General features: G+C 50.8%; 1 protein-coding gene across 1 annotated transcript in view; it reads left to right on the forward strand.

The window, feature by feature from the left end:
* LOC149365164 (sodium- and chloride-dependent GABA transporter 1-like) overlaps positions 1-11,713 on the forward strand; it is a 79,980-nt gene extending 68,267 nt beyond the window's left edge. Inside the window, exons 10-13 of the mRNA XM_089575266.1 lie at positions 7,988-8,087; positions 9,512-9,612; positions 10,230-10,403; positions 11,255-11,713. Coding sequence (XP_089431392.1) covers positions 7,988-8,087; positions 9,512-9,612; positions 10,230-10,403; positions 11,255-11,449 — 570 coding nt within the window. The 3' untranslated portion in view covers positions 11,450-11,713. The remainder of the gene's footprint in view (positions 1-7,987; positions 8,088-9,511; positions 9,613-10,229; positions 10,404-11,254) is intronic.
* Positions 11,714-12,015: the final 302 nt, after the last annotated feature.

Raw genomic sequence — 12,015 nt, forward strand, 5'->3', positions numbered from 1 at the left:
AGTGGGGTCGTGCGGAGACCCTGGGGCGTGCCCCGAATTCTTGTTCTAATAAAGTTTTCTCTCTCCCCTGGTGTGGTGTGGTGTATTGAACACTAGACCCATTTCAAGATTTTGACTAGTACCATCTACAACCATTGGTTGTAGATGGGTGTTATGCCCGTAAACATTTCATGCTTACTCTACACTCTGTTACGGGAGAAGCAGAGATTTTTTTCTTCATTGTGACTTTTGCACTAACAACGCAAACTAAGCTACTCTTTCTTTATTCTTTGCAAATTCTGATGTGAAAGTGGTTGGTGTAAATGGGGGGGGGGGTGTTCCTTTGTGGATCACTGTGGCAAGTAAAAAATACAACACTAACATAAAAAAAATGTACGGAGGGCACTTAACCCTGCTTACGTGCTTTGAATGCGAAAGCATTGCCATACAAAATAAGGCGCTCTTTTACTGAGCCGGTGTACCCGGGTTCGAAGACGACCGCGGCGGCCGCGTTTCGATGGAGGCGGAACGCAAAAGGCGCCCGTGTGCTGTGCGATGTCAGTGCACGTGAAAGATTCCCAGGTGGTCGAAATTATTCTGGAGACCTCCGGACGCTACATGGCGGTTCAAGCAAGCGGACGCGCGTCGCATCGGTTCCGCACATTTTGACAAAATTCGACCGGACCGAATCATTCTCGCCACCGGATTTTCTTCGGAACGGAAAGATATCAAGTGCTGGATCCCAGTTATAGAAATTTCAAGCGGTAGGACCAGTTTTCGGCTTTCTACCGGACTTGAAAGTTATACAGCGGGCGCCGGCCCGCTAACCCTAACGGGCCACCCAGCTCGACATCGTGAGAGCATGGGCCGCTAACCTTGTCGACGACGCCGACGCCTAGCATCGACGCCGTTTCAACGACAGACCAAATGGCGGGGCCCAGCCAAGACAACGATGTGCCACTACAATCAGCAAACGTCCTTCTCAACGAATTCCAAGAGATGGATGAAGACGACTTCGGAGACGCCGACTTCGGAAGTGAGGACGAGATCCCGTCCGACTCCTCGTCGAAGCCAGCCGGGTACAACAACGATGCCAGCTGGGAGCTTGCACAATCCAAGCGCCAGAGAAAACTTCAAAGGCGAAAAGAACGCAAAGGCACGGGAACGGGCCCGGCCGCCAAACCTCACGATGGAAAATTACCAGGTGTTGCGACCGGCTGCAACAACAATGGATCAAGGGAGCAGAGCAGGCCTAGGCGAAGAATGCCGCCACTCCCCAGAAGCGACTTCAAGATCATTATTCGACCTAAGAAAGGACTCATGGTGAAGTCCCTCACCACCCACCAAGTAGCGCGCTCCATTGTCATGGCGTGCGGCCAGCAATGCAAGGACGGTGACCTACTTGTAAGGCTTCGCACCGGATCCAATATCATTATCGTTAGCACCCCGCACGAGCAAACGGCCCAGCTAGTGCGGCACATTACCAGTCTCAAATTCGACGGAAAGACTTATGATGTAAACGCTTACGTGGCAGCACCGGAAGACGTCCTGCGCGGCGTGATCTACGGTGTAGACCCAGGTACCCCTCCTGAAGAACTCAAAGCACACTTACGAGTCAGAACTCAAGGAGTGACCATACTTCAGGCAAGGATGCTCGGAAAATCCAAGACGGCAGTGCTCACGTTCGACGGCCCGGTCTTGCCGAAATTCGTCATATATTACGGAGGAGAAGTACCATGCTACCAGTACCGCCCCACTAGGCAAGTGTGTTACGTCTGCTTCCAGCAAGGACACCGCTCCGACGTCTGCCCCACACCGAACATTATTGTGTGCGGACTGTGCGGAGTTTCAAACCCGCCCGACGACCACGAGTGCGCGCCCAAGTGCATAATCTGTGGCGAGGCACACCGGACCGGATCCAAGGAGTGCCGAGAGAGATTGAAAAAAGCAAGGCCAAAACCCACAGGAGGAAGAGGACGGAGCGACCAACGCGGGCGACCACCCAAGCGCTGGCTCAGCTCAGAGGGAGAGACATCGAGGATGCAAAACGGGGACACGGACGAGGAAGGGAACAGGACGAGCGCGCTCTCATGTCTTTAACGAATATGCACCAACAAGCCCAGTTTCAAGTACTTCTTAGCCATATTTCTTCTACATCGGGCTCTCTAAAAAAAAAAAAAAAAAAAAAGCAGCGCTCGTCCTGTTCCCTTCCTCGTCCGTGTCCCCGTATTGCGCTCTCATGTCTTTAACGAATATGCACCAACAAGCCCAATTTCAAGTACTTCTGAGACATCGAGGAGCCGATCGAGGTCCAACTCCTTCCCGCCTCTACCACCAGCCGGCCCACAGGAGGGGGAGAAGCAAGAGAAAAAGAAAAAGAAGAAGCTTTCCCAGACAAGCGGCGGCAAGGTGAGCTGGGCTTCTACCCCTGCTTCGCACTCGGTAGGAAAGGGTAGCGACATAAACAACACAAACAACAAAGACAGTCGTGTCACAGAACCGAAGGACGCGAACAGCGATGCGCTCAGACGCGAGCTAGAACTGGCTCGAATCAAACAAAACGAGCTCGAACGCAAAGTTGAGGAACTCACAAAAACACTAAAGGAACAACAGCGGGAACTCGACACGACTAGAGCCCTTCCAAAACGACAACCACAGGCATCGAACGAAGGAGACCTTGAAACACGAATGCAACAGATGATGCAGCAGATGATGCAGGATATGATGCAGCAAATCCAATCGCAAATGCAACATATGCAAGTACAATTCCAAGGGCAAATCTCAGAGATCAGAAGCGCTTTTCGAAAACAAAAACATACCGAAAACATTAGGGAAAGGGCGTACAACCGTCCAGCGCTAACAGCTTTCGCAAGCGAACAAGGCAACAGCAGTAACGCGTAAACATGATCAATACGTATTCGCAAGAACAAGAATACTTAGATATTTGGCAATGGAACTGCAGAGGCTACCGCAAAAAGCAGGCCCTCTTAAAACAATATATAAACACACAACTCACACCTCCTGATGTAATTGCGCTCCAAGAGACCGGAATCAAGCCGACCTTACAAGGGTACGAGGTTTACGAGAGTCAAAACGAAGGTAAAGCGGCCGTCCTAGTCAGCAAAACCATTACCGCCATCAGGCACGATACCATCGCCGACACCGACGTTGAACACGCGCTTGTTGAACTTATTCCGAAAAAGCGAAAGGGACGCAGCAAGTTCTTACTGAACGTGTACAGCCCGCCGAGACAAAAAAAAAAGCCAAACTCTTCGAACTGTTTTATGGAGCGCACAAGCTGGCCAAAGAAAATGCACTGATCATCGTAGGAGATTTCAACGCCATGGACAGGAGTTCGGGATACCAGAAACAAGACATCAAGGGAAGAACATTAGAGGAAGTAGCGGAATACTTTGGCCGCAGTCTAATCACAGATCCTGCGACCTCCACGAGAATCGGGAATAGCGTGAGCACGGACACATGCCCGCACCTCACCTTCGTAAGGAACAGCAGGGAGTCACAGTGGGAAAACATGATGGAAAATCTAGGCAGCGATCACTTTATCCTCCGGACACGAATAGCATCCGACACCATAAGACGCCAGATTGGACAGGCGAAAATCACTGACTGGAACGCGTTTCGCGGGGCTTGCAACAAATCTGAAGGCGGTATCCAATCACTGGAGGAATGGAGCGGCATGCTGAGAGAAACGCGACAACGATGCACAAAAAGTCTAAGGAGAACGACAGCAACGCCTGAAGTAGACGCCCACCTCCTCAGACTATGGGAAGCGAGACGCAGTCTCACCAAAAGATGGCGGAAGCAAAAACACAACAGGAAACTAAAACTAAAGATAGCAGAAATTACGGCAAAGGCGGAAGAATACGCGATGCAACTCGCGAAACAAAATTGGGAACAACTCAGCAACTCACTTAGGGGAACTCTAGGCGCGGCCAGAACCTGGAATCTCTTAAGAGCACTAATCGATCCGACCAAAATAAAATCAGAAAACAATAAAGCCATCCACCGGTTCATCCACTCCTTCGAGGGTTCAGACATCGCCCTACTGGAGAAGGCACGAGAAAAATGTTTCGGCGATCACAACCCCCCGCGATATCAAGGAACGTATCGAGGAGCCGAAAACGAGAAACTCGACCGCCCCATAACTGTGGAAGAGGTTTACGCGGCCATAAGAAACACCACCAGAAACACGGCAGCCGGAGCGGACAGAATCGACAACGCCCTAATCCGCAACCTGAGCGACGACCTCATACAAGAGCTCGTCACCTTTCTTAACAAACATTGGGAGGCGGAGACGGTTCCCGAAGATTGGAAACACGCCGAAGTAATAATGATACCTAAACCTGGTAAAAAGCTACAAATTGAAAACCTCAGGCCTCTATCACTCACGTCGTGCCTTGGCAAGCTTTACGAACGGGTTGTAACTTTCAGACTGCAAAATTACATGGAAGACAACGACTGTGTACCACATACCATGTTCGGCTTCAGAGCGAAGCTCTCGACGCAGGATGTTTTCCTCCAAATACAAGAAGATATCCTGCGAAACGTACCTCGGACGGGAGAAAATGTCATAATGGCCCTGGACATCAAGGGGGCATTCGATAACGTCAGCCACGAAGCGATCCTTACGGGCCTAGACAACCTAGATTGCGGACGCAGAATCCACGGCTTCGTCAAAGCCTTCCTGTCCGATAGAACTGCCACCATCGGCATAGGAGACCTTCGATCAGAAAAAATTCGCACTCCAAACAAAAGAACACCCCAGGGGTCAGTTATCTCACCCCTACTCTTCAACATAGCTATGATAGGCCTCGCTCGAAAACTAGAGAACATCGAAGGCATCAGGCATGCAATGTATGCTGACGATATAACAGTCTGGACAAACACGGGCTGTCTCGGAGAGAAGGAAGAAAGGCTACAGCAAGCGGCCTCTTGTGTAGAGCAATACCTCGCAGAAAGAGGACTCGCATGCTCGACCGAGAAATCGGAACTGCTGAGAGTCTGGAGAGGCAAGCAAAACCGGACCTTCCCAACCAACGAGGACCTAAAACTCAACGTCTACCTAGAAGGGACGCCCATACCCGAAAAGACAACAATAAGAATTTTGGGCATGTGGGTTCAATCCAACCAGCGCAGTACTCACACTTTTACCCTACTGAAAGCAACAACGCTACAAGTCGCACGCATGATCACCCGCATCACCAACAGGCGACATGGCATGCGTGAAGAAGACACACTAAATCTAGTCAGAAGCCTAGTAGTAGTCGAATCACGTACAGCCTACCCTACCAGTGCCTCAACAAAAATGAAATACAACAAGCGGATGCCCTGCTACGCAAAGCGTATAAGACAGCGCTCCGACTACCACGCAACACGTCTACAGAAAAACTCCTGGCCCTGGGATTACACAACACCTTTGAGGAGCTACGAGAGGCGCAGCTTGAGTCGCAAAAACTCAGGCTGTTGCAAACAACGACAGGAAGAGCGCTCCTGCAGAGGTTCGGATACCGCGAGCAGATGCTAGAAATGTCGAGGACGGCAACGATCCCCGACGAGCTTCGCAAGACCCTCAAGGTAGCGCCAATACCAAAAAACATGGATCCCAACCTCCATCGAGGCAGAAGAGAAGCGAGGGCCGAATTCATCGAGAAAACATACGCTCCTCAAGCCACGACCGTGTATACAGACGCGTCTTGGAGAGGAGGAGATACCAAAATCGCTGTAGCGGCGGTGGTCGATTCGTCTTTACGCGAAATGACCAGCGCGTCTCTCCGAGGCTGCACAGCTGCAGAGTCTGAGGAAGTAGCCGTTGCTCTAGCGGTGGCGGAGGGCTATAGAACCGGGCGGTCACTAACAATACTTACGGACTCTCAAACAGCCTGCCGAAATTACATGAATGGCAGGATAGGTCGTCACGCGCTCCGTATACTCCTCGCAGCGAGTGACAGAATTAAAAACCGGGAAGAACAAAACGACAAGATCCGACACAAAATTGTGTGGGTACCGGGGCACACGGGGGTGGCAGGGAACCGAGAGGCCGACAGGATAGCTCGAGGATACATTACTTTCCGAGCTTCCGACGAGACCGCCGAACTCGCGCCAGCACCCAGGGAATACTCGGCCATACTACAAAACTATAGAGGCAGAAGAATGCGATATCCCCCACCGCACAAATCTCTCAGCAGAGAGGAAGCTGTCACTTGGAGACAATTACAAACAGGCGCTTTCCCAAACCTACATATACAAAACAAAATGCACCCTACGATATACACGAACAAATGTCCCTGGTGCGACGAAAAACCTACACTATACCACATCACATGGGCCTGCCAAAACATAGACGTGGTCCCCAAAATACAAAACCCGAGTGCGGAGCAGTGGGAGACTCTGCTGTCCAGCGACCGCTGCGAAGACCAACAAGGTCTGGTACAGCGAGCTCAACGGGCGGCAGTGGCCAGCTGAGCCCTGGACTGAGGGCAACCGACCACTGATTAGAGGCGGACGACTTCGACAGAGAAGGCTCCTGGGGGTAGAACCAAGACGTCTCTGAAGATGCCCCCAACCGCAGGAAAAGCCATTAGTGTAAATAAAGTTTTCCCTTCCTTCCCTTCCTTCCTGGAGACCTCCATTACGGCACCTCTTTCTCTCTTTCTTCCTTCACTTACACCTTCTTCCTTCCCTTGAAGCGCGTTTCAAATGTCCACCGAGACATGTGAGACAAATACTGCGTCATTTTCTTTCCTAAAAATAAATGACCATTACCTGCCGTGGTGGGCCAGCGGTTACGGCGCTTGGCTGCTGACCTGAGAGACCTGGGTTCGATCCCGGCCGCGGCAGCCGAATTTCGATAGAGGCAGAATTCTAAAGGCCCGTGTACTGTGCGATGTCAGTGCACGTTAAAGAACCCAGAGGTCGAAATTTCCGGAGCCCTTTACTACGGCGTCGCTCATAGCCGGAGTCACTTTGGGACGTTAAGCCTTAATAAACCAAACCAATTTACTAATTTACACAGGTACAAGCAAGAACACGCACGAGCGTTCTTGTTTGTTCTTGCTTGGCCTTGTATGCTGCTGTGCTATTCTGTATGTCATGTGCTGCCAACATGCCCACCTTAGTAGAAAGCATTGTCTCTTCGTGAGGTCAGGACTCCTAATGACACACCCACTCATTCGCACACAGTCGTAAGGAAGCACATACTACGCTATGTTCACATACCTGCCGAGAAGTAACGCTGTTTTGTGGCCTATGTGTTGCGTGCTGGCCTCGCAATAGAAGGTCCTTGGTTTAATTCCCCGCAACTTCGGAAGAAATTTTATTTTTTCTTCTTTGCTGTAGACGTCACTATCTTAAGTGCTGCGGCTGAGGTCATGCGAGCATGGAGACGTCAGTGAGGAATTTCGTGCCATGGGCGGCGATGGACGCCAGCTTTTTTTTAATAGGACGTATAATGCTTTCGCATTAAAATAATCTCCAGCTTAGTTTCTACAAGCGTTGCAGAAAAAAAATAGAGGATGCTTAACAGCGTGTTGCAGCGCTTCCAGAGAGTCCACGCTTAACGCCGCCGCCCGTTCGGCGCAACGCCTTTCCCGCTGAACAAATCTTTCAGAATCTCTAGGAAGCCTCTCAATATATCCGCATTTGCAGCACAGACACTGCTCCACACTAGCTCTCGTGGACGGCTGCGGTACCCGCGTGGCGGCAAGGTACCCTGATGCCCGAAGCACATTGCAAATATGGAAAAGCCCGGAGTCTTGCCCTCGCTGGTCGTTTCCATTCTCGGAGCGTATCCAGCTTTTGGGCGAGGTGTAGCAGGAAGGTGCAATTCCGGACTTTACGCTTATGTTACAGGCCCTTTGTCGCTTATCTTCCCCTGTTGCCGCGGGCGCGATGGTTTGCTCAAAGGCCAAAAAACGCACCACGCATTCTTCGGGGCAGTGGTGGTTAGGCACATGCTTTCCAGCTTACGATCTGATTTGGCGTCCCGCAGGGCGGCATCTACTACTTCCAGATGACCGACTACTACGTGGCGGTGCTCTCCCTGATACTCATCACTTTCCTCGAGCTGTGCGCGCTGGGGTGGTTCTATGGTAAGCTCATCTTTTGACATTTACAAATAAGGACGGCTAAGAACGGCTGCATCATCTGCCTGTACGAAAACAATGACTTCTAACCACCGGCCGCGATTGAGTCACACGTATAGGACCATAGAGCGATTATACCAACTCTATAGGACCATCTACGGCTGCAGTCGATGAAACTTTGCCTAGTGTGTCTCCAGCTTTTCCGCGATACTGCCGGATCAGTAAAATGCATTATTATTTACGGTACAAGCTTGGGCGAGTTGATGGTCGTTTTTTTTTTTTTAAACAGAGCAAAAAATACACTGTGTCTGCGTCTTTTTTGCGCTTTTTTAAATTGAGCATTATTATCCTTCACAGTGCTGAGCAGAGAGATGCGGCGGTCTCTGTCATGTTGTTCTGGTTCTGACAGGTGCTGGCTATCTATATTTTCTCCTTTGATTTAATTTACCGTGTCTCGTGTTTAAATGGCAGATAAATGGTTTTGTTTTGTTTGAGTCAAACATTGTTGCATTGTTCTTAATTTCCTTTTTTCCAGCGCCGGGCAAGCGGAGGAGCCCATCCCAGTTCATAGTTGCGACAGGCCCCACGCGAGTTTGTGATGATGTGTTTCGACTTGAGATTAGTGCGAGTGCTGCTGGCGAAGAACTTGCCGGACCTGCGCGGTAGTGTTGCTTTCGGATGCACTCGAATGACTCAGTATGACGTGTGTTCGGCCCGCGCAGCCTTATACCCCAAGCCATGGGGCGGCCGTGAGCCCCGCGCAGCATATGAAGAAACAAGCTTGCAATGGCAAAGAACCCGAATAGGGCTGCAAGTTTTGAAAAGTGTGAAATAAATAAAACAGTCATTTTTGTAAGTTGCTAGGCTAGGCTGCGCATCGCCATCGCCTCGATTCAAAAGAGCCGCCAACATAACCTGTACCTTCGTGGACGCTCTGCATCGCCGGGCCGAGTTTCGGTTGCGCGGGTATGGGTCCTGCAATAAAGAACGACGCCTACCAGACTGGGGCAGGGTCACTGGCAAGGGAAGGAGGCGAGATCACTATGAAATGGGCGTATTACGTCAGCGTGTATAACTGGTGTGGATGGAATGCATTGCAGTGCGCTCGAGCCGACAACCTCGTTTATCTAAGATTAAGTTGACGCAACAACTGTCAACATTGTTACAAAACAAAATTCACGGCCATCAGCGAGGCTAACGCAATCAACGTCATAGCGACTTAAACTAGTTCCCTTGCGAGCTGAGGGGCACCCACCCTCCATGTGCTTGTACCTAGCCCGAACCATATTCGGAACGCGGCCGTCGAAATGGTGATCAGGTTGTGGTGCAATCTATGAGATACGCCACGAAGCTGCACCCTGATGAATGACGTGATCTTTTTGCAGTATTCGTTCCTAGGGCTAACGGTGTTGCTACTCTTTTGTTTCCAGGCGGTCACAACCTTCTGAGCGGCCAGAACGAGATCATGCACCATGTGCCGTACATCTACCTCAGGATTTGCTGGGGTCTCATCACGCCACTGGTATTCGTGGTGAGTCGGCGTCAGCAACAGGGTGTCTCAACAGACTTTAATGCCACAAGTTGGCTAAATTTGGGAATGCTAAAATGAGCACAGCTTACGTAGTGCGGTGGCCCTATAGAGGTCAGAAGCATACGCAGCGCCAACATTTATGTGTCTCAAACACACAACCACACATGGAATTGGGCCCGACTAGAGAAATGTAAGACGAGCGGTATATAGACAATGGGTGATTGCTGCAAGACAGCGCTGTGACTGGCTTGCACTGATTTGCTCTTTGTTGCGGTGGCGACCGAGCAGCTGAAGCGACGTCCTCTCGCATTTCTCTGGGCCGCATGTCAATAGCTTCCGCCGGATGGACTCGCAAGGTATTATTCTCTTTTGTATCGCCAAGGCCAGGAACTGAATGACTGCTCACGCCCGCGGTCACCTTTTTTCTCCTTTTCGCCTCTCGGTAAACATTTTCTCGTTCAAAAATGGTTTTGTCCGGAATTGTTGGGCATGTCTCACTTATTTCCTCGAAGGTTGTCGTAGTGTATTTTCTCTCTTATCAAAGCTTGCAGTGAAAGTCGCCATTGTGTTATTGTCTACTTTCAATGCGTCCTCAGCGTGTGCATGTGCCGTCACAGGCGATCATGGTCTGCGGGGGAATGTCCCTAACGAGGCTGCGGTACCGCAACAAGCACCACTTCCCCATGTGGGTGGACATCGTGGGCTGGGTGCTGTTCGGCCTTATCGCCAGCGTGGTGCCCGTGTTCGCCGCCAAGGCACTCCACAGGACGCAGGCGTCAGGCATCATCGAGGTGAGCCGCTGTCTCCTTTTATTCTTGCCTCCACGTTGTTGTTTTTGGTGAACTAGCACTAGATGCGTCACTGGCGGAAAAGCCGTCATTCATCATGTTGAAGCCTCAGAGTGAATCGGGTTAGCTCGTAAGGGTGTCGCTCCAACTGCAGCCGAGTGGGGAAAGGATGTCAAGATTAAGAGCGAGAAACGCGGTTGCGTGCACGTGAAGATGTCCCACGAAGAAGGTGCGAATAATGACGCCGCGGCAGGAACATGCAGTGCAGCAAACGGTAAAGGGGTGCTTCACCAGTTAAGTGCTTATACAGATGATGACCACCAGGCTGTCAACCTTCAGATCTAAAATGTGCCTTGGCCCCTGACACCCGATGATTCCTGGCGCCACACAGTCGGTTGTTCAAGGGCGTGCCGGGTCCCACAAAGGGAAGATGTCGCCGGAGATAGCGACCCTCCGGAGGCGCGTAGCCCACTGTCACATTACAATACTACAAAGCGCTCCGGCGTAAGCTTTTTCATGAGCTTTGTCACCATTCAATAAAGAGTTCTTTCAGCCCCCTCGAGTCATCTTTGCGCGTAATGGCCGTTCCTGCAGAGTTAACCGCGTCATCTTTCGCACATTTCATTTTGCGCGATCATTGCACGAACCCAACAGAATTTCAGCACCTCATACGCTCGGACAGCATCATCTAATCTCGATGTTCTAATAAGTTATTTACCGGTCCTGGTTCGTGTTCTAACGTGCTCTTTCGTTCTCCTCGTCTTTTCCTCACACAAGCCTTGGTGCATGTGTTCGGAAGCAATTATGAATCCTTGCACTGCGCTCTAATGTATTTCGTACATTTCACTCCGCAGAGGGTGCGAGAGGCATTGGAGCCCCAGATGGAAATGGAGACGCCCACCGACTACTACTGGGAGCCCAAGCCCCTTGTGGTCATCAACAATCCCAACAAGGACAGCAGCACCAATGGCCAGGCAGGCGCCGCAGCCACCAAAACTGCCAAGCCCCGCAAGGCCAGAAACGGGCCCCAAGGAGAGACTGCCATGTGATACGATGCTGTCGGCTCCCCAGCAGACTCCAAGGAGATGCTAGGACAGTGACTGCGCTGCAGAATACAAGTGGCTCCATGCTAGCGCTATACGCACACATCACAACCCTACGCGAACTGAAGCCATGGTGTTATGCTGACAGTGCTCCTTACTCGAGCTCCTGTGGCGCTGCGCAAACGTGACAACAGTGACAAAAAAGTGCTACGTAGACTGTTAGGCAGTGGGCTGCGTCACAAATATACAACTCCTGTTTTCGTGCTGCAACCATGTTTTTCATTTTTAGTTCACTCCACTCTTTACGGCTCTCTTCTGTATTTCTTCACCGAATGTTCAGCTGCTGCCGTACATTTCATTCAAGTCTGCCAAATATACCATCGTGCAACTTTACCCTGTACAGCTCCAATGCGTCCAAAGACGGCAGCCTCTCTATTTATGTGCGCAATGGGAACGGGATCGCGCTCTCTACAGGTATTATTCCGAACCAACCAGGACACCACTAATGTAGTAAACAGTATATCAAGGATTGTGAGCACTCTTTAGTTCATGGGGTTTAATGTCCCAAAGCG

This window comes from Amblyomma mixtum, chromosome 2, assembly GCF_055824585.1.
Source record: "Amblyomma mixtum isolate Tamu chromosome 2, ASM5582458v1, whole genome shotgun sequence".
In the NCBI taxonomy this organism is placed as follows: domain Eukaryota; kingdom Metazoa; phylum Arthropoda; class Arachnida; order Ixodida; family Ixodidae; genus Amblyomma; species Amblyomma mixtum.